This window comes from Mobula hypostoma, chromosome 5, assembly GCF_963921235.1.
Source record: "Mobula hypostoma chromosome 5, sMobHyp1.1, whole genome shotgun sequence".
In the NCBI taxonomy this organism is placed as follows: Eukaryota; Metazoa; Chordata; class Chondrichthyes; order Myliobatiformes; family Myliobatidae; genus Mobula; species Mobula hypostoma.
This window is the reverse complement of record NC_086101.1, coordinates 139,449,144-139,472,996: the sequence shown is the minus strand read 5'-3', so window position 1 is coordinate 139,472,996 and position 23,853 is coordinate 139,449,144. Positions and strand designations below refer to the sequence as shown.

Sequence of the window (23,853 nt, the reverse complement as noted above, 5' to 3'; positions counted from 1 at the left end):
GTGAGAAAAGTGAAGAGTGAAGGAAAGCTCCATCCAGATCTACAAGGTGAGGACAGATTATTGGAGAGTGGCCAATGGAAGCTGTACTGCTACATTCTGGTAGAGTAAAGCACTGTGGATTGAAACCCTGCTCTGATAGATAAAGTTCATCCACAAACAGGAAATCCAATTTTGTTTGTATATATTCCTGGAGGATTCTTTACATTACGATCCAACTTGCCCAACACTCCCACCACTGGTTGTCTGATATGTCCATCATGTTAGTGCCCTCCATTCCCCTTTTCTGGAGGCAGTTTAAAAGCAGATAATACTCCCTGGGATGCATAGAGATTGTGGAAGAACTAGGTGCGTGCTTCTAGCACAATTATTTTGGATATGGCACAGTATCTGAAAAGTAAATGTCTTGCTCTTGTGTCATGTCACAAATATTTTTAATTCCTCCCCCTTCATTCTTCAATTACCCACTCTGGCTCCCCTCTTACCTCTTCTCCATACCTGCCTATCACCATCCCCAGGTGCCCCTTCTCCCCACCCCGCTTTCTCCCATGATCCACTCTACACTTCTATCAGATTCCTTCTTCTCTAACCCTTTACATCGATCACCTCTCATCTTCCGACTTCATTTCACCCCCACACCCACTTGGCCACCTTTCAGGTTGTACTCCTACCCTTCCCTCCACCTTTTTATTCTGGCTTCCTTCCCTTTTCTTTCCAGTGTTGATTAAGGGTCTCAGTCTGAAACATAGATTGTTTATTAATTTCCATATAATTGGGGCTCCCAAACATTTTTATGCCATGGGCCCTTACCATTACCCGAAGGGTCTGTGGACCCCAGGTTGGGAACCCCTGTCATCAGTGCTGCCTGACCTGCTGAGTTCCTCTAGCCCTTTTTGTGTGCTGCTGTGTTCTTTGTTTCATACACTCATCTGGTTTTCAGTATGTTCACTTAATGCAAACACACACAGATGCATAAAGTAAACTTTGGGAAAGTTCCTGCTTTAGTAGCATCAAAGTGGACACACACACAGATCATGAGGATTTGTGAAGGGCAAAAAAGAAGTAAGGCAGAATTAAAATGTGAAATGAACTTTGAGAAAGGGATTGCAAAAGAATAATTATTCTTGCAAAGGAAAGATAATTTCAGAGAAAAACAGTGAAAAAATGGGAAAGATTGAGTGTAATCGAGGGATAAAGATTCAAAAGGAAAGGGAAGGCAGAGAAAGGGACAAAAATGAGCTGAGAAACAAAATCTGAGAGAACAAATATGAGACAGATTGAGATCAGGACAGTAAAATGCAGATGAATTCATTTGGGGTCAGTTATCACATCTTTGTATATCGCAAACAAGAAAGAAAAAGTTAAAGAAATTAAGTATGAAAAGGGAAGATTGAGAAATAAAGATTCAGAAAGAGAGAGATTGTAAATGTACACGAGTAAGGGAGACTGAGAAAGGCGGATTTGTTCATGTGCATCTCCAAAACATCATCTCTCTGGTGTCTTAATGCCAGTTGAGGAAGTAGTGTAGGAAGCACTGTTGCCAATCTCTGAGCTGTGAGTTGATGAGAGGGAAAACATTGTAAAGCCAGAGGTTATTACTTATCAAGCTGCCTTGTGCTGACAGGCTTAGCTCAGTAATTTTTCTGGTAGTATTGGTGAAATCAAGAATTTGACAGCAGGAGAGCTTAATAAAAAATGATTCACTACTGGCATTGTATCTGATCACTGACATCTTCCTCCTTCTCTCCTGCCTATCACTCCCCTTGGGGCCCCCTCCTCCTTCCCTTTCTCCTATGGTCCATTTTCTTCTCCCATCAGACGCCTTCCTCTTCAGCCCGTTACTTTTCCCATCCACCTGGTTTCACCTAACACCTTCCAGCTAGCCTCCTTCCTCTCCCTACCTTTTTAATCTGGCATCATCGCCCTTTTCAGTCCTGAAGAAGGGTCTCAGCCTACATCAATTGTTTATTCATTGCCACAGATGGTGCCTGACATTCTGAGTTCCTCCACCATTTTGTATATGAAAGTCTGGATTTCCAGCATCTACAGATTCTCCGTGTTTATGATCCTCCCTTTTACTTGCAAGTAAACCATATATCATGTAACATTCCACTTAAAAATAGACAGGAGCTGTGTTTTCATATTGATCCAGACAAATGAGGTAACTCAGAGGAGAACCCTGTTACTTTTTTTAGAAGGATTGAACAGCTGTGCTCTTTCCTTTAAGGTACATGGGTTTGGTTTTATGGGAAACTTTGAAATCATCTTCTTCTTCGACAGATCTTCAGGATAGAGGATAAATTGCTTTGTGAATTTCTGAAGTGTCCAATGAGGGAACTATAAATCCTGTCTACAGATGGGACAGGAAATAGTTTATGGAGCAGGCAATGGGGCACTGTGATAGATTGTGAGCTTCCTCTACTGTGTATTGGGGCCTCTGTGTGCTCCTGAGGCATGGTCTTAAGGATCTCAATGCCAACACAAATGCTCAGAGGCCAGAGATTCCAAAGAGAGATTTAGGAGTAGTCTAGGGGAGATACAGTGCCTATAAGTAGTATTTCCCCCACCCCCACAAGTTTTCATGTTTTATTGTTTTACAACATTCAATCACAGTGGATTTAATTTGGCCATTTTTGACACTGATCTACAGAAAAGACTCCTTCGTGTCAAAGTGCAAACAAATTTCTACAAATTTAGACAAATTTGTTACAATTATTAAACACAAAATAATTGATTGCATAATTACTCACACCCTTCAAGTCAGTATTTAGTAGATGCACCTTTGGCAGCAATTACAGCTTTGAGTCTGTGTGGATAGGTCCCTATCAGCTTTGCACATCTGGACACTGCCATCTTTCCCCAGTCTTCTTTACAAAACTGTTCAAGCTCTGACGAAGGGTCTCGGCCTGAAACGTCGACTACACTTCTTCCTACAGATGCTGCCTGGCCTGCTGCGTTCACCAGCAACTTTGATGTGTGTTGCTTGAATTTCCAGCATCTGCAGAATTCCTGTTGTTTCTGTTCAAGCTCTGTCAGATTGCATGGGGATCATGGGTGAACAGCCCTTTTCACATCCAGCCACAAATTCTCAAGTGGATTGTGGCCTGGACTCTGACCTGGCCACTCCAGGATATAAACTTTGTTGTTTTTTTTTAAGCCTTTCCTTTTTTAGCTTTGGCTTTATGTTTTGAATCATTGTCTTGCTGGAAAACAAATCTTCCAACTTGCAGTTATCTTTGCAGAGTACATTAGTTTTTCCTCCCTGTATTTTGCTGCATTCATTTTACCCTTCACCTTCACAAGCCTTCCAGGGCCTGCTGCAGTGAAGCATCCCCACAGATTAATGCAGCCACCACTATGCTTCAAAGAAGGGATGGCATGTTTTTGATGATGTGCAATGATGATGTGCTTATGCCAAACATAGCATTTAGTCCAATGGCCAAAAAGTTCAATTTTCACTTCATCAGAATATAGAACTTTCTTCCAGCTGATTTCAGTGTCTCCCACATGCTTTCTGGCAAACTCTAGCTGAGATTTCATCTGAGTTTTTTTTTTCCCAACAGTGTCTTTTTCTTTACCACTCTCTCATAAAGTTCTGACTGGTGAAGCACCCGGGCAACAGTTATTGCATGCACAGTCACTGAAGCTTGTCACTTGAAGTTGTCATAGGTCTCTTGGTGGCCTTCCTCACTAGTCCCCTTCTTGCATGGTCTCTCAGTTTTAGAGGACGTCTTGCTGTATGCAGATTTACAGCTGTGCCATATTCTTTCCATTTCTTGATGACTGATTTAACTGTAGTCCAAGGATTATTCAGTGACTTAGAAATTTTCTTGTATCCATCTCCTGACTTGTGCTTTTCAACAACCTTTTTGTGGGTTGCTTGAAGTATTCCTTTGTCTTCACAGTGTAGTTTTTGCCAGGATACTGACTCACCAGCAGTTAGACCTTCCAGATACAAGTGTATATTTACTACATTCAGTTGAAACGCCTTGACTGCACACAGGTGATCTCCATTTAACTAATTATGAGACTTCTAAAACTAATTGGCTGCATCAGTGATGATTTGGTGTGTCATATTAAAAGGTCTGAAAACTTATGCAATCAATTATTTTGTGTTTTACAGTTGTAATTAATTTAGATCATTTTGCAGAGATCTGTTTTCTCTCTGAAATGGAAGAGTCTTTTTCCATTGATCAGTGCCAAAAAAAAAGCCAAATTAAATCCACTGTGATTCAATGTTGTAAAACAATAAAACATGAAAACTTCCAAGGGGGTGAATACTTTTTATAGGCACTGTAGGTCTGGGAATTATGTTCTGTATTCTAATCGTGGTTGTAGGTCGTCAGAGGGACTGTGCACCTTCAACCATTTTGATTGTGCAGCAACTGCTGTAATTGTCAGTAGCACCTAAGGCTTTGCCTCGGGTTGGGTCTGGGTCTGGACTAGGTAAGTGGTCAGGACCGGAATGGAGAAGGTGATAGTGAGCAAATTTGAGTCTGAGGGAAGGAGGAGGGTAGAGAAGATGATGGAGATTAGGTAAGTGACAAGAGACTTGTATCTTTAGGGATCGGGGAGTGTGGGTCTTGGCCAATCAAAACAATCAGGGCATCACAGAAACCAGCTTCCCCTTCATGGACTCTGTTTACATTCTTGCTGCCTCAGTAAAGTGGCCAATGTAACCAAGAACCCCACTCACCCCAGGCATTCGCTACTCTCTCTCCTTTCATTGGGTGGAAGATACAAAAGCCTGAAAGCACATACCACCAGAATCAAGCACAGCTTCTACCCCTTCAACAAGACAAATGAATGGTCCTCTCATACAATAGGGTGGATTCCTGACCTCACAATCTATCTCAGTATGGCCTTGTGCATTATGCCTACCTGCACTGTACTTTACCTGTAATTGTAACACTATATTCTGCATTATGTTATTGTTTTCCCTTGTAGAACTTCAAAGGACTTATACAATGAACTGGTCTGTATGGATGTCATGCAAAAGTATTTTATTTTGCAGTAGCTCAGTATATGTGACAATAATAAACCAATTTACCAATCCTGACCTTGGATACCATTTGCCTGGGGTTTGCACATTCTTACTGTGACCAGAGTGGGTTTCTTCTGGGTGTTCCAATTTCCTCCCACATCCCAAAGACGTGCAGTTTGGTAGGTTAATAGCTCCTAGTGTGCAGGGGACGGTTGAATCTGTGGGATGGGATGGGAGGGAGGGAGGGAGTTGGTGAAGATATAGGGAGATTAAAGTAGTAAGAATGTAGGATTAGTGTAAATGGTAGTTGATGGCCAGTAAGGTCTTAACAGGCCTGTCTCCATGTTATGGCTCTTTGACTCCATTCTGAATTGAACAGATTAGTCAAATAGTCTGCAATTGTTCTATTGATGGATATATTGTAATAATTAATTATTAGTTATCTCATGTTTTGTAATCATACCTATTGTACAACTCTCACAGACTGAATCTACCCTCACTCCCATTACAAACAGACATTGTCATCTATCTGAAGCAACGATGGAACAGTCAAGAGACAGCACTGTTTATGAGGTTACAGTATTAAACTGCAGAGGGCGATATTTCCTAAGACATCGCCACACCGTTGGCAGGAGAGGGAGCGAGAAAGTGGAATTTAAATGTATTCTCTGTTGCCTTTGGTGAACAAGTGAGCAGTTACACGTACTGTAACGTCCTGGGAACTGAGCTATAGAAATGGATTTCAATGCAGGTACATTTTTACACCATGCACATCTATCAGAGGACAAATTCTAACAGTATTGTGCAAATGGAAATGAAAGGAGACTGATGTAGCAGGCAAGTGAGGCTATGGGTTGGAGATAACAATACATTGTTAATGAGCCAGATGGAAGGTGAGTAGAAATTTTAACCTAAGAATCTGGTTCTCCAAGCTGTTCTGTGCCAGAGTTCCAGGCAACCACATCAAGATTTTCAAGGCACACCTCACTAGATAGATAGGTAGATAGATAGATAGATAGATAGTCATACTTTATTGATCCTGCGGGAAATTGGTTTTCGTTACAGTTGCGCCATAAATAATAAATAATAATAGAACCATAAATAGTTAAATAGTAATATGTAAATTATGCCAGTAAATTATGAAATAAGTCCAGGACCAGCCTATTGGCTCAGGGTATCTGACCCTCCAAGGGAGGAGTTGTAAAGTTTGATGGCCACAGCAGGAATGACTTCCTATGAATTGCCAATATTTCCTACAGGCTTGATTCTGGATCTGGCTGTGTATGAAGTAGTGTAGCCTGCTCCACTGTTGGGTTGTTGGCAACCAGACTAGTGGCCCCACCTCTGAGATAGCCTGGATGGAGGGGAGATTGAGATCCAGTAAGGCTACAAAGAAACACTGCTAAAGGACAGACAAGCCCCCTGCAACCAAAGGCCATTTATAGCTGGACAGGAGGTGAACTCTGCTCAAAGAAATGATCATGTAAACCAACCCAGCCAACCTTATGCCACAGCATTCAAGGCCCCATCAGCAATGAAGCCTTCCATCATGATACATAAGTCTATAAAATAGACACAGGAGCAGAATTAGGCCATTCAGCCCATCAAAGCTTCTCTGCTACTTGATCATGGTTGATTTTTTTATCCCTTTCAACTCCAAACTCTTGCCTTCACCCCATAACCTTTGATGCCCTGGGTGATGGTACTATGGAGTTGATGGATTCTATTGGGCAACCAAAGGTGAAGAGGCTACCAATAACATTTGATCAAGAATCTATATTTGACCAGCTTTTCTCTTTCTACTTAAGTTATCTCCACACTTAACAAGACTCCATGATCTGTCACATGGTGTGAGCAGAATTATCTGCAGCTTAATGTCAAAAAGACTAAGGAGTTGGTGGTAGACCTGAGGAGAGCTAAGGTACCGGTGAACCCTGTTTCCATCCAGGGGGTCAGTGTGGACATGGTGGAGGATTACAAATACCTGGGGATACGAATTGACAATAAACTGGACTCATCTAAGAACACTGAGGCTGTCTACAAGAAGGGTCAGAGCCGTCTCTATTTCCTGAGGAGACTGAGGTCCTTTAACATCTGCCGGATGATACTGAGGATGTTCTATGAGTCTGTGCTATCATGTTTGCTGTTGTGGGCTGGGGCAGCAGGCTGAGGGTAGCAGACACCAACAGAGTCAACAAACTCATTCATAAGGCCAGTGATGTTGTGGGGATGGAACTGGACTCTCTGACGGTGGTGTCTGAAAAGAGGATGCTGTCTAAGTTGCATGCCATCTTGGTTAATGTCTCCCATCCACTACATAATGTACTGGGTGGGCACAGGAGTACATTCAGCCAGAGACTCATTCCTCCGAGATGCAGCACAGAGCGTCATAGGAAGTCATTCCTGCCTGTGGCCATCAAACCTTACAACTCCTCCCTTGGAGGGTCAGACACCCTGAGCCGATAGGCTGGTCCTGGACATTTCATAATTTATTGGCGTAATTTACATATTACTATTTAACTATTTATTACTATTTTCTATTACTATTTATTATTACTATGACTATTACTATTTACTATTTACTAATAGTAATATTACTATTACTATTTCTATTACTATTTATTATTTATGGTGCAACTGTAACGAAAACCTATTTTCCCCGGGATCAATAAAGTATGACTATGATCTTTAACTGACCACAATCCACATGTGATCAATGAATTGTTTTCTGTTCTTTCAATGGTGAGGAGAAGGCTGGCAAGGTTGGCTTATATTATCCACCACTCAGCTCCACTATGGTGCAGCAGAGAGAGTCGCTTCCTCATAGCTGCAGCACCTGGCTTTAATCCTAACTGCCAATGTCTGGGACCACGTGAGTTTCCTCTGGGCGCTTCAGTTTGCTCCTGTGTAATTTCATAAGTTAACTGGCCACTATAAATTGCCTGCAGTGTGTAAGAGGATGCTAGCATCTGGGGAGAGTTGATGGGAATGTGGGGAAGAAATGGGATGTGTGTTTGATTAGTTAAGTGGTTGCTGTGGTCCTGATGGACAATATCTGTGTGGTGACTCAACGGCTCTCATTGCCCATGGAACAAGTGTTGGTTAGGAATCAGCCACTTTGCAATGCTTAGACTATGTAAACTATGTAAAAACATTAGATTTTCCTTCCTTAGTGAACTCATTGGGTTGTTAATACAATACAGTGGTTTCGAGATCACCATTATCTCTGCTTGTTTGGAAATTCACTGCTGGACATCAGTGCTTAATATTAGCATTGATTCATAGTGCCCTGTCTATGAAATTCATTCTGATCAATTGAATTTCAGAGGTTGAGCATAATTCAAATAGAGACAGGTATTCATGTCACATTACTTGTTCACGGTTTTCAAACATTTCAGCAGCCAAAGTGGAGCTTTTGTCACCAAATCAAAATACAGAATGTATATATTTGATTAAAAAGATGAACATTGATTCCATTTCAGAAAATGTTTCAACAGAGAATGTCTCAACTTCAAAATTCAAAGGAAAAATTGGACAAAATTACAATTCAATAAATCATCAAAATTGAAAAAAAAGTACAATATTGACAGGGTGTCAGGGCTTCTGCTTGGAAAACACACAAAATGGCACAAGTCATGCACTGTACCGGCCACTGCTGTCCATAGATAAAGATTTGACTCCGAGCAATGTCCACTCTGTTCCAGGCTAAAGCTAAACTAAGCTGATCTGGTGCTGAAGCATTGGCTCCTGTTTATAAAGACAAAGACAAATATTAGCAAGCATAAGCTAATAGTAACTCATTATTAGTTGCACACTTGGACTGCAAACTTTGTTCAACGGTTTCCTCTATCAATGCCATTGTGTTCTGTCAGCATTTACTGCAGTCAGGCAGTCTGTTTAAAAAGTACACATGGATCCTGTTTCAAAGCGAGAGCAACAGCAGCGTTCACGCAAACTCATGCAGCATTTCTTTGATTAGTGAGATTCCAGGATATCAGATTACACTTTACATGGATAGACTACAGATACTAGGAGCCTTCATCCACAGAGAAGAGATCAATGGGAATTGTGAGAAAGAGGCCAGAAGTGACTGGTGGACTGAGGTAGGGTGGAGGGCGGATGGCTCAGAATTAAGTAGAGCGTTAAGCATGGCAACTGAAGAGAAAATTTCTGGTGGTCAAAGAATTAGTAACAAAAGGACTCAGCTTTAAGGAGATAAGACCATAAGACAGAGGAGAAGAATTAGGCCATTTGGTCCATCTAGTCTGCTCCATTGGCTGCTGCCAGCATCATGGCTGATGTATCCCCCTTCTCCTGCCTTTTCCCCGTAACCTTTGACACCCTTATCAATCAAGAACCTGTCAACCTCTGCTTGAAATATACCCAATGTCTTGGCCTCCATAGCCATCTGTGGCAATGAATTCCACACATTTACCACCCTCTGGCTAAAGATATTCCTCCTCATCTCTTTTCTAGATGGGTGTCAGTCTATCCTAAGGCTATGCCCTTTAGTCCTAGACTGCCCCATATTAGGAAACATCCTCTCCATGTCCACTCTATCTAGGACTTTCAATATTCCGTAAGTTTTAATGAGAACTCTCTTATTCTTATAAACTCAAAGAAGTACAGGCCCAGAGCCATCAACTGTTCCGCATAGATTAATCCTTTCATTGGCAGGATTATTTTTGTGAATATCTTCTGGATCTTCTCCAATGCCAGGACATCCTTTTTTAGATAAGTGGCCCAAAGCTGCTCGCAATACTCCAAGTACCGCATGACCAATGTCTTATAAACCCTCAGCATTACATCCTTCCTTTTATATTCTGGTCCTCTTGCTAATATTGCATTGGCCTTCCTTACCACCAACTTAATCTGCAGTTAACCTTTATGCACTCCTGCATGACTCCTCTCAAGTCCCTCTGCACCTCTGATTTCTGAATTTGCTCCCTGCTTAGAAAATAGTCTACACCTTTATTCTTTCTACCCAAAGTGCATGCCCATACATATCCCTTCACTGTATTCCATTTGCCACTTTGCCCATTTTCCTAATCTGTCTAAGTTCTTCTGTAGATTTCCTGCTTCCTCAACACTATTTTGGTATCATCTGAAAACTTGGCCAGCAAGCCATCAATTCCATCAGCCAAATCATTGACATCTAATATGAAAAGAAGCGGTCCCAACACTGACTCCTGCAGAACGCCACCAGTCACTAGCAGCAAACCAGAAAAGATCCCCTTTTATTCCCACTCGTTGCCTCTTTCCAGTCAGCCAATCTTCTATCTATGCTAATATCCTTCCTGTAATACCACTGGAGAAAAAAAACAAAGATTTCATGAGCATAGTTAAGTTTACATGATGTGTGGTTATAATTGGGGATACATTGTTGACAGGATGATAGATGCAGATTTAACAGTCTAAAAAGAGAGTTGTAGAAACCAAGGATTATGGACAGCCCTGGATTCAGCATCCTCTCTTTTTGTCAGTTTTCATCTATCTTGTCTCCCATTTCAACTTTTTGCCTCAGTCTCACCACTTCCTCTCTCCATCTTATACTGGCTATCTCCCCCTTCCACTCAGTCCTGATACAAGGTTTCCCATTCATAACTTAGTGCTCAAGTTCTGTAGCTTCCTTGAAATCCTGCAAATACTACTGTGCTGAATATTCCACATGAGAGGCGGTGGTCTGTCATTGGCACAAAGCTTTAAAAGAATCAGTAAACACTACAATATTCTGCATTCTGTGATTGGTTTCCCTTGTATTTCATTGATGTACTGATATGATAGCTACATAGATCCCTACGGGAGCTCCAAAGCCCTCATTCCTGGGAGAGGAAGGATCTTACCGAGAAGATGGGCTATACCTTGTGACAACTTGAAAGACTGGCTCAGGGCAGAGGACGCTGACAAGTTGCTGTCGGCAATCTATGCCCCAGTAGGGGTGATGAATTTAACTAAGTTCTGATGTGATGAAATGATCTGTATGGGTGGCATATAAAACAAACTTTTTCACTGTACTCCAATGCATGTGAAATTATTACAGCAGTTTACCAATTAATCCAGTTTAGGAGTAATCTTTGCATATTTCAGAAGCCTATCAGTTGGGTTGGATAAAGTTACAGAGGTAGAAATCGCTGTTGTTACTAACAACTTGTTAGTCAAAGCAGAAACTTTACCTCTGTATCTGAAGTATTGGAATTACTCTGGCTTTAAAAGCTATGATTAAATAGGGAAGGGCTACTCGCTATTGGACAATATTTGAGGGAAAATCTCATTCACCAGGAAAGTGATGGGGAACAGTCCCAATGAATCACATGGCACTTCCCTGCATTTCAGTTATGTGAATGTTTTCTATAGCCGGCCCACAGTACTCACGAAGCATTTTTAATCATTATTTGCATCCCTTGTGGCCAGTCCAGTGTTTGTAATTTTAGAGTTTAATAACACCAAAGGATCTTAATTAAATGAAGCATCTTCAATATTCTCATTCCTTCTGCTTCCTTGAGAAATGGTTATTGTACAGTGCAACATTCCCATTTTGAATTCCAAGCATAGGAATGCTCATTGGAAGTGACTTAGATCACCTTTTTGCCAATAATTCTTCAAAGAACTGATGATGAGGCTGAGAAGTCAGGAACACTAAAGATATTCATTTTAAAACTATTAAAACTATTCATTTTAAATCATCAGTTTCTGCAGTACAAGTAAGCCAGTGGATGTGTGGAAAAAGATGTGAATTTCCATCGCATCCCACACAGGTCTAGGACACAACAAGCTGTTTTACAGGCAGTGGGGACTTCAATGGTTGTCAGACTAAATGTTGGGCAACCTCCAACTTCACAGGCTGCTGCTCTGGGCAGCACATACATATGTCACACCATGTCCTTTGGTTCAGCATCTTGTTTGTGGGATTACATTCTTTTATCAACTGGGCATACATAGTCTAGGAGTAATATTGCATGAAAATAGCAGTCACCTTGTCCACTAAGCTAGTTCGAAAAGGGACTGAAGCAGGACTGAGAAAGAATTTTTGGATTATTCCTGGTGCCGTGCACTAGCCAAGACAGGAAAGAATGATAGAACAGAAGAAGGTGTAACTAAGGGACTGGGGCAAAGGGGCAGGGTTTCATGTTGCTGGATCATTGCAACCAGATGGGATACATGCCAGCTATTGAGAATGGTTAGAGATAGGAATGCTGGGGTTTGACCAACAACTTCTATTCACAGGCAAAGTTCCAAACTGTTACTGAGCAGCTAATAATGTTTCATTTTTCAAGAAAATAAATAGGGAAGGTCCTGGAAACTATAAGCCATTGAATCTCACGTTAGTGGTAGAGAAATTACTGGAGAAGATTCTTGAAGATAGGATTTATGAGCATTGGAAAATCATCGCCTAATTAGAGGCAGTCAGCATGGCTTTCTGCAAGCTTTTCACAGATGTGACCAAGATGATTGATGAAGGTAGAGCTGTGTTGTCTGCATGGATTTTAGCATGGTGTTTGACAAGGTCCCTTTTGGTAGGTCACCAGAAGATTAAGATGCATGGTAATGATGCTAACTTAGCTGTTTGGATTTGGAATTTGCTTGCCCATACAGAACGGGGGGTAGTGGTTGGTGGGACTTATTCTGGCTGAAGGTCTGTGGAGATATTCTGCAGGGATCTTGGGACCTTTTCTGTTTGTGATGCATATATAATGGCCTGGATGAAAATACAGACGGGTGGGTTAGCAAGTTTGTAGATGATGTTATAGATCCGTTGCAGGCAGCAGTTGTAAAATGGAGGATGAGATTTAATCCAGCCAAATGTGAAGTGCTGCACTTTGCAAGATCAAATATAAAGGGAAAGTATGTTAATGTCAAGACCCTTAATAGTGCAGATGTACAGAGGCACTTTGAGATCCAAGCCCAGAGCTCCCTGAAAGTGATTAAACAGGTTGATAAGGTGATAAAGAAAGTATGTAGCATGCTTTCCTTTAAGTTAAGCCACATCTGGAATATTCTATTTCATTCTGGTCACCCATTATAGGAAGGATGTGGAGACTTTGTAGAGGGTGGAGAAGGGGTTTACCAGAATGCTGTCTGATTTGTAGGGTGTGTGCTATGAGGAGAGGCTAGACAAACATGATTTGTTTCACCCAGAGTGGCAAAGGCTGAGAGGAAACCTGACAGAAGTTCGTAAAAGGCATTGATGGAGGGGGCAGCCAGTATCATTCTCCCATGGTCAAAATGTCTAATAGTAGAGGGCAAGCATTTGAGATGAGAGGGGGCAAGTTCTAAGATGTGCAGGGCAACTTTTTTACACAGAGTGGTGGATGTCTGGAATATGCTGTCAGTCGTGGCGGTAGAGGCAAATACATTTAAGAGGATCTTAGATAGTAACCCAAATGTGTAGAGAATGGACAATGGGCATTGGGTTGGCAGAAGGGATTAGTTTCCTCAGGCATTTAATTACTAGTTTAATTAATTTGCCACAAAGGCCATTCAGCCCAGCTTTCCATAACAGTGTTTTGATTCCACTAAACCTCTTCACCTGTCCCAATAACCATACCCTTTTGTTTCTTTCTTCTGCATGTGCTTATCAAAAGTTTCTTTAAATGTATCCAAATTATTTTTATCATCCATCTCATTGAGAACCAGTTCCACATTCTCATTGTTCTCCGGATAATTAAGGATTTTGTGAATTCTCTTTTGGATTTAACCAGTGACTGACTTAAATTAATGGATCTAATTTTAGACTCCCCTATATGGCAAAGCATTTACAATGTCAACCCAATTACAGTATTAGAATTGTCTTTGGCCTGTAAAATCATTGAAGTCAGAGCTAAAATGAAAACTGTGATCAAATCTGATCAGGGTATAACATTGGCCTGGAACTTGCTGCAGTGACAAGATAACAGTACTCACTAGTGCCTTGGAGAAAGCTCTCTGTAAAGATTTATTCATTTCTATCGTATGGATGTCATCTTTTCCAATGTCTGCTGCTGTCACACATTACTTCAAAGGGATTCCTTGCATCCTTGTTTTGACTATAGCTCATAAACCTGAAACATCAACTGCTTTTCTCTCCAAAGATGTTACCTGGCCTGCGAAATACTTCCAATTTTCAGATTTTACTTAAGGTTTTGGGTACCTGCCATACTTTGGTTTTGTGTGTCTCTGTCATGCCATCAGATTAGCTGAGTAGTCAATCACATTAAAGAATTTTCACAGAGAACAAACCATGAAAGATGAAGCACAAGGTGTACTTCACTTTGCAAACATTATGCTGAACACTGAAGATTTGAAAACAAGGACTAATAATAAAGAGGATGTTTCACAAATGATCATGCTAAAAATAAAATGACTTGATTTAAAAATCACAATTGAAATGTTAATCCATGGACATAAAGTTATATTTCATGTTGCTCTTGTTAAGCATCTGATTAAATTTACACTTGAACATTAGAATCAAGTGTAAAATTTTCAGATTTTTTTTTCACAGTGGGCCAAGTGTGACCCCCCCCCACCTCACCAGAACCACTCTACTCAACTTAAAGAAGTGCAATTATATTGGTATGAAGATGAAACAAGCTAAGAAACAGGTCAGGAGACAAACAGAGACAGAACTTCAAACAGCTGGTCCATAACATTCAAATAAAATTTTATCCCAAATAAGAAAAATGTATTTCATTAGAAAAAGGCACAATCTTTTTAGAACAGATATGTCCTTTTCAGACTGGAAGGGGGTACCCCAGGGAATAATTCTTGGTCCTCAGTTTTTTACTATTTACGTTGATGACCTGGAGGAGGAAATATCATGTAAGGTTTCCAAGTTTGCCAATGAAACAAAAAAGGACATGTTGAGATGAGGACATTGTGATTGTGCAAAGGAATATAGACAGATTGAGTAATTGAGTGAAAACCTGACAAATAGAGTTTAAAATGGTAAGTGTGAGGGTGTGTTAGAAATGGGAAGAGGAATCAAAAGGTGGATTATTATGTAAATTAAGATAAATTACAAATAAGTGAATGTCAGCGGGATCTAGGTGTTCAAGTGCATGAATCGCAAAAAGTTATCAGGCAGATCCAACAGATAGTTAAGAAAGTAAACAGCATTTTGGCCTTCGTCGCACAGGGTATAGAGTTTAATGATAGTGAGGTTTTGTTACAAGAGTACAGCATGCTTGTGAGGCATCAGCTAGAAAAATGCACACAGATTTCATCTGCTTAACTAAAAAACAATATTGTAGCATTGGAGGCAACCAGAAGGAGATTTACCAGGCCAATTCCTGGGATGAGAGGGTTGTCTTTTCAGGAGAAGTTAGATGGATTGGGTTTATATTCTTCGGAGTTTAGAAGAATGAGCTGTGACCTTATTTAAACATATAAGAGGCTTGACAGGGTAAATGTTCAGATGTTTTCACCAGAGGGAGAGTCAACAACAGGAGAACGTAGTTACAAAACAAAGGGATGGTCACATAACACTGAGGAGCATAGAGATTTCTTCTCTCTGATGATAATGAGTCTCTGGTATTCTCTGGTCCTGAGACTGGTGGAACATTAGTGCGCATGCGCCGGTAGTGCATGCAGCCTGGTACAGCCGTTCAGATCTATTCTTACTTTCTTCTTCTTACTTTTAATTTACGTTATTTTTTGTTTTTATTTCTCACGGTAACACGTCGAAGCTGCACCCTCTCTAACATGCTGGTAGAGAGAGTTTTATTTGGGTTTTCTTTAGCGCTGGAAATGGTTACATCCCAACACACGGGACAGAAGCAAGGTCGCATTGTGTATTCCACGGTCCAGCAAAGACCGGTCGGCTTAGCGAACAGAGCGGTGGACACCCCTGCTGAAATCCGGAGGAAAACACACAGAGGGGGATCACAAAGCTGAGGAAAGAGGACCGGGTCGAGACAACAGAGTCTTTTGGAGAAGAGGAGTTCGGTGGGTAATACCGTTCCGGCTGACCGGAAGTGCACTGATAGCGGTAAGCGTAAAGGAGTTGGGTGCTTACTGTTCTGGCTAGCAACGGATGGTGCAATCCGGGGTATATTACGATCGAGGAACGTGTTTACAGACTGGATATTGAACTTTTTACTGTTGGACTTCGGCCACATTCCGCCGTGATACAACACTTGGCGGCACGGGAGGTCGTTCCTGCCTGTGGCCATCGAACGTGCAGCTCCTCCCGTGGAGGGTCAGACACCCTGAGCCAATAAACTGGTCCTGGATTTATTTTCCATCTGGCATAGTTTGCATTTTGGTGTTTGATTGCTGGGGTTTTTTGTATTGCTATATTTACGCTCTATTCTTGGTTGGTGCAGCTGTAACGAAACCAAATTTCCCTCGGGATTAATAAAGTATATCTATCTATCTATCTATCTAAACTCTCTTCGGCGGTTAGGAAGATGTCAGAGTCCATTATTAAGGATGAGGTTTTGGGGTACTTGGAGCACATTGTAAAATAGGCCAAGGTCAGCATAGCTTCCTTAAGGGGAAACCTTGTCTGACAAATCTGTTGGAATTCTTTGAGGAAATAACAGGCAGAAAAGACAAAGAAGAGTCAGTGGTTGTTGTTTACTTTGATTTTCAGAAGGCCTTTGACAAGTTGCTGCACGTGAGGCTGGTAAATAAGATAAAGGCCCGTGGTGTACAGGAAAGATGGATAGAAGTCTGGTTGACTGGCGAGGCAAAGAATGGAAGTAAGGGAGGCATTTTCTAATTGGCTGATGGTGATTAATGTGTTCCACAGGGGTTGATGTTAGGGCCACTTCTCTTCACGTAAGATAGCACATCAATAGAATTGATGGCTTTGTGGCCGAGTTTGCAGATGATACAAAGATAGGTTGAGGGGCAGGTGGTGTTGTGGAAGCAGGCAGTCTGTAGAAGGACTTAGACAGATTAGGAAACTGGGCAAAGAAGTGGCAGATGAAATACAGTGTAGGTAAGTGTATAGTCATGCACTTTGGTAAAAGGAATAAAGGCGTAGACTATTTTCGAAATGGGAAGCAAATTCAGAAATCAGAGGTGCAAGGGACAAGAGTCCTCATGCAGGATTCTCTAAACATTAATTTGAAGACTGAGCCAATGGTAAGGAAGGCAAATGCAATGTTAGCATTCATCTCAAGAAGGCTAGAATATAAAGGCAAAGATGTAATGTTGAGGATTTATAAGGCATTTATCAGTATGCACTTGGAGTATTGTGAACAGTTTTGGGCCCCTTATCTAAGAAAAAATGTGCTGGCATTGGAGAGGTTCACAAGAATGATCCCAGGAATGTAAGGGTTAATATATGAGGAGCATTAGAAGAATGAGGGGTGACCTCACTGAAAGCTGTTAAATATTGAAAAGATTATTTAGTGCAGATGGGGAGAATGTTCCCGATAGTGGGGTGTCTGGGTCTAGAGGGCACAGCCTCTAACTATAAGCATGTCCCTTTAGAACAGAGATAAGGAGGAATTTCTAAAGTCAGAGGGTGATGAATCTGTAGAATTCACTGCTACAGACAGCTGTGGAGGCAAGTCATTGGATATATTTAGTAAGGGTGTCAAAGGTTATGTGGAGAAGGCAGAAGAATGGAGTTGAGGGGGATAAAAAAATCAGCCATGATGGAATGGTGGACGGGCCTGGTAGCCTACTCCCAGTCCTATTTTCTTGTGTTCATAAATAGCTTAAATTCACAAAGGTTCCAGAAACTTTCTTCATGATTGTACTGAGAAAATAGCACATCCTGTGAATGTGCATTGGAGCATTGTATACATGCATGGAAATCTGAAAGCTGATAGTGTCAGAGAATAATGATGGCAACTACCACTGCTAAATTCTGCTTGAAGGCTACTGCCCTCTATGACAAATTAGGAACACTTGATATTTGTAGGCAACACATTGTTGTTCTTACACAGACTGTCAATTGCTTTGTAATGATGTGAAATTGTTTAAACCCTGTCATGTGAATTCACTTTAACCAGTTCCTCTTGCACGTATAATTTTTGAATGCACATAACAGAAATGTAAAGGGCACCTTTTCATCCTGTGCCTCATCTTTGTATAGACCTTGAACAGGCCACAGTATGTGTGGACTAGATAAGGGGCTTAGCGTGACCAATCAATTTGACTGATTTTTTTTAATACTTTGCATATGATATGGAACTACCACCACAGTCTATGACAGATTGATCTAATGCACTGAAGGGGTTACATTTTTAGCTACATTGCTGCGTTGTGCAGAAACAGATTGGAAAGGCAGTTGATTAACAAGAGCTTTAAAGACTACTGCCAAGCCTCAGGAGGAAAGGGACGTAACAAACATTAATGGGTGAATTTACTCAATCTGTATATTCAGAAATCCCAATGATATGGCAGCTGACATAAGAATAGGCAGTAGAGAGGGCATAAATATAGTCAGTTGGATGGGTTTACATGTGTTTACTTTAATGCAAATGCATCAGGAACAAGCGTGATGAATTTGGAGCATGGATCATTACATGGAACATAATGCCGTGACCACTCTAGAAACTCAGCCGTTACAAGAGCAGGAATGACTGTTGGATATTCAGGGGTTTAAATGTTTCAAAAGGAACAAGGAGAGAACTAAAGAGGTGGGGGGGGCATTGATAATCAAGGATAGTATCACAGCTGAAGAAAAGGAGGATGTCGTGGTAAGATCGTCTACTCTGTCAGTGTGAGTAGAAGTCAGAAACAAGAAGGGAGCAATTTGGGTGTATTCTCGAGACCTCCCAATAGCAACAGAGACTTTGAGGTACAGATCAAGAGGCAGATTTTGGAAAGGTGCACAAATAACAGGATTGCTGTCATGGGCGACTTCAACTTTCCTAATATTGATTGACACCTCCTTAATGCAAGAAGTTTAGATAGGGCAGAAATTGTCAGATGTGTTCAGGAAGGATTGGACAGGCTGACTAAGGACAGGCCATATTGAACCGAGTGCCGGGCAGTGACCTTGGTCAGGTGACTGATCTCTTGGTGGGAGAGTATTTCAGAGACAGTGACAACTCCCTGACCTTTACCCTTGGACAAAGATAGGAGTAGATGTTATGGGAAAGCATTTAATTTAATGAATGAATTTATTTATTTAAGGATACAGGGCAGAGTAGGCCCTTCTGGCCCTATGAACCATGCTGCCCCAGCAACCCGACAACCCTGATTAATCTAACCTAATCACGGGACAATTTACAATGACCAATTAACCTACCTTGTAGGTGAACTGTGGGAGGAAACCAAATCACCCTGGGAAAACCCAGGCATTCCACAGGGAGGACATACAGATGACACCGGAATTGAACTCTGAATTCCGACACCCAGAGCTATAATTGAGGGAGGGCTGACGATGACGCTATTAGGCAGGAATTTGGGAACATAAACCGGGAACAGATCTACTCAGGTAAATGCACAAAGGAAATGTGGAGATTGTTTAGGAAACACTTGCATGGGGTTCTGGAAAGGTTTGTCCCATTGAGGTGTAGGGTGAAGGAACCATGGTGGAACATTTCATCAAGAGGAAGAAGGAAGCAAAGATCAGACAGGGCTCTTGAGAGTTATAAGGTAGCCAGAAAAGAGCTTGAGAAGGGACTTAGGAGAGACAGAAGAGGACATGAGAAGACCATGGCGAGTAAATTAAGGAAAAGCCCAGGGTGTGTACACATATTTAAAAAACATGAGGATGACTAGAGCAAGGGTAGAACCAATTAAAGATAAATGAGAAATATGCCTGGAGTTGGAGAAGATAGGAAAGGTCCATAATGAATACTTTGCTTCAGTATTCATCAGTGAGAGAGACCTTGATGAATGTAAGGTCAGCATAGAACCGATTAATGTGTTGGAATATTTGAAAAACATTAGGATAGATAAATTCCTGGGGTCAGTCACAATATTCCCCAGGTTACCATGAGAAGTAAGAGAGGAGATTGCTGCACTGCTGTTGATGATCTTTGCATTTTACTGACTACAGGGACAATGTCAAAGATTGGACGATGGCAAAAGTTATTCCCTTCTTCAAGAAAGATAATGGAAATAATCCTGGGAATAACGGATTAGTGAGTCTTACATCAGTGGTAGGCAAACTATTGGAGAGGATTCTTGGAGACAGAATTCACAAGCATTTGAAGAAGCATAGTATAACTAGGAATAGCCAGCATTGCTTTGTGAGGGGCAGGTCATGACTTCTTTTGAAGAAGTGACAAAACAAATTGACTAGTGCATGTGTTGCATATGAATTTTACACAGGCCTGATGGTAGATTCATTCAGAAGATCAGGAGGCAAGGGATCCGGGGAAACTTGGCTGCGTGGTTACGGAATTGGTTTGCCCAAAAAAGGAAATCAGTGGGCTTAGGTGTAGTGTATACGCCCTGGAGGTCAGTAACAAGTGGTGTTTCACAGGAATCTGTTTTGGGACCCCTGATCTTTGTGATTTATGATTTTTATAATGACGGATGAGGAAGTGTAGGTTAGTGAGTTTGCAGATGATACAACGGCTGGTTGTGTTGTGCACAATGTAGAAGGTTGTCATAGATTACAATGCGACAATGATAGGATGCAGAACTGGCTGGAGAAGTGGCAGATGGAGTTCAATTAGAAAAGTGTGAAGTAATAAACTTTGGAAGGTTGAACTTGATGGCAGAGTACAAGGTTAATGGTAGAATTCTTGACAATGTGAAGGAATAGAGGGATCTTGGGGTCCAAGTCCAGAGATCCCTTAGGGTTTCTGCGCAAGTTGATAGGGTGTTAAGAAGGCGTATAATGCACTGGGCTTCGTTATTCAAGTGATTAAGTTCAAGAGCTGTGAGGTAACATTGCAGCTCTATAAAACTCTGGCTAGACCATACTTGGAGTATTGTGTTCAGTTCTGGTTGACTCATTATAGGAAGGATGTGGAAGCTTTAGAGGATGCAGAGGAGGATGTTGCCTGGATTAGATGGCACGTCTTATGAAGAATGGTTGAGTGAGCTAGTGCTTTTCTCTGGAGCTAAGGAGAGTGAAAGGCCAACGTGATTGAGGAATATAAGATTATTAAAGGTATAGATAGAATGAACAGCCTTCACGTTTTTCCAGGCCAATGCCAGAGGACTTCCATTTAAGATGAAGGAAGGAAAGTTAATGGGAGATGTCAGAGGTAAGTGTTTTTACACAGACAGTGGTAACTACCGGGGTTGCTGGTAGAGGTGGATATATTAGGGCAGGGGTCCCTAAACGTTTTTGCACTGCGGACTGGTTTAATATTGACAATATTCTTCCTGACCGGCCGACCCGGGGGGTGGGGGGGGTAGGGTTTCCAACGGACAAGAGTAGCAGTCAAATACGTTGGGTTTACCCAGAAAAAGACTACAATGACCATGAAGCCTTGCGCGGGCACCGGTGCGCATGCGTGACCTTCGCATGCGTGTACCTGCCGATTTTTTTCCTGCAAATCGTTTTTGGCGATTCTGTTCGGGGGGGGTGTTAATCACGACCAGAATATAGGTGATAAGTGGCTCAATTTGGTTTCTAAAAGGGTTTATCTAACGAATTTAATATTAAACACACAGCACATATTTTCCTCGCATGAATTTAGTGATAAGTCAATTATCAGGGAGGACAGGGGAGCTTGAAGTAAGTGTTGAACAAACTTCCAGTAGAAGTGAAGAGGCAGGTTCAATATTATCATTTAAAGAAAAATTGGATAGGTATATGGACAGGAAAGGAATGGAGGGTCATGGGCTGAGTGCAGGTCAGTGGGACTAGGTGAAAGTAGCGTTCGGCACAGACTAGAAGGGCTGAGATGGCCTGTTTCCGTTCTGTAATTGTTATATGGTTATATAAGTAAGTCAATAGCATCATAACATTTTAAGTAACGTTTGGATATTAAACACGCAGCACATATTTTCCCCGTATGAACATATAAAATCATTGCAACACACCAATATCGCTGAATCAGTGGGAGCCCTGGGCTTGTTTTCCTGCAACAAGACGGTGTCATCGAGGGGTGATGGGAGACAGTGATACTCGAAGGGGGTTCCTTATGTCCAGTCCATTCTGCAATTTAACTTTCATTGCATTCATTGCAGAAAACTCCGCTTCGCAGCGATATGATGTTGGAAATGGAAGCAACATTTTCAGTGCTTTCGTGGCTATCTCAGGATATTTAGCCTTGACTTTGATCCGGAATGCCGGCAGAGATGTTATGTCAAACACGCTTTTCTGCCCACCGTCATTTGCAAGCTCGAGGAGTTGATCTCCTTCCCGCGCTGACATGGATGACGCGCGGGTAATGACCTTGCGTGTGTTCAAGCTCAACAGTGGGCGTGACGGGGAATGAGGAAAGGTGCAGCTGACCCATATCACCAAATTATATCATTTCCTCACGGCCCGGTAGCACATGCTTTGCGGCCCAGTGGTTGGGGACCGCTGCATTAGGGAGATATACTGTATTTGGCTCTTAAATAGACTCGTGGATGTAAGAAAAATGGAGGGTTATGGGCTTCATAGAAGGGAAGGATTAGATTGATTGTGGAGTAGATTTATATCAACTGATATAAATATACTGAGTGAAGTGGAGGATAAATGCGTGGCTGAGGGATTGGAGCAAGGGGCAGGGATTCAGATTTCTGGATCATTGGGACCTCTTTTTGGGCAGGTGTGACCTGTACAAAAAGGACGGGTTGTACTTGAATCCAAGGGGGACCGACATCCTGGCGGGGAGGTTTACTAAGGCTACTGGGGAGAGTTTAAACTAGAATTGCTGGGGCGTGGGAACCGAAATGAAGAGATGGAGGAAAGAGCTGTTGGCTCTTAAATAGAGAAAGCTTGGAGACAGTGTGAGAGGGAGGATAGGCAGGTGATAGAGAAGGGATGTGCTCAGACCGATGGTTTGAGATGTGTCTATTTTATTGCAAGAAGCATCATGAACAAAGTGGTTGAGCTTAGAGTGTGGATCAGAACTTCGAGCTATGCTGTTGTAGTCATTACAGAGACTTGGATGGTTCAGGGGCAACAACGGTTACTTAGAGTGCCAGGCTTTTGATGCTTCAGAAAGGACAGGGACGGAGGCAAAAGAGGTGGGGGCATGGCACTGCTAATCAGAGATAGTGTCACAGCTGCAGAAAAGGAAGAAGTCATGGAGGGATTGTCTACTGACTCTCTGTGGGTGGAAGTTAGGAACAGGAAGGAGTTAATAACCCTACTGGGTGTTTTTTATAGATCACCCAATAGTAACAGGGACATACAGGAGCAGATAGGGAGACAGATTCTGCAAAGGTGTAATAATAACAGGGTTGTTGTGGTGGGAGATTTTAATTTCCCAAATATTGATTGGCATCTCCATAGAGTGAGGGGTTTAAATGGGATGGAGTTTGTTAGGTGTGTTCAGGAAGGTTTCCTGACACAATATGTAGATAAACCTACAAGAGGAGAAGCTGTACTTGATCTGGTATTGGGAAATGAACCTGGTCAGGTGTCAGGTCTCTCAGTGGGAGAGGATTTTGGAGATAGTGATCACAATTCTATCTCCTTTACCATAGCATTGGAGAGGGATAGGAACAGACAAGTTAGGAAAGCATTTAATTAGAGTAAGGGGAAATATGAAGCTATCAGGCAGGAACTTGGAAGCATAAATTGGGAACAGATATTCTCAGGGAAATGTACGGAAGATATGTGGCAAATGATCAGGGGATACTTGCGTGGAGTTCTGCATAGGTATGTTCCAATGAGACAGGGAAAAGATGGTAAGGTACAGGAACCATGGTGTACAAAGAAAAGCTTATGAAATGTTCAAAAAACTAGGTAATGATAGAAATCTAGAAGATTATAAGGCTAGCAGGAAGGAGCTTAAGAATGAAATTAGGAGAGCCAGAAGGGGACATGAAAAGGCCTTGGCGAGCGGGATTAAGGAAAACCCCAAAGC

At 41.7% G+C, this 23,853-nt stretch overlaps 1 protein-coding gene across 8 annotated transcripts in view; it reads right to left on the bottom strand.

The window, feature by feature from the left end:
- The window catches only part of trpm3 (transient receptor potential cation channel, subfamily M, member 3), a 539,467-nt gene that overhangs the window by 87,989 nt on the left and 427,625 nt on the right, over positions 1–23,853 (bottom strand). For all 8 annotated transcript variants that reach the window (XM_063049027.1, XM_063049028.1, XM_063049029.1 and 5 more), the window contains exon 10: positions 8,628–8,728. In XM_063049027.1, coding sequence (XP_062905097.1) covers positions 8,628–8,728 — 101 coding nt within the window. The remainder of the gene's footprint in view (positions 1–8,627; positions 8,729–23,853) is intronic.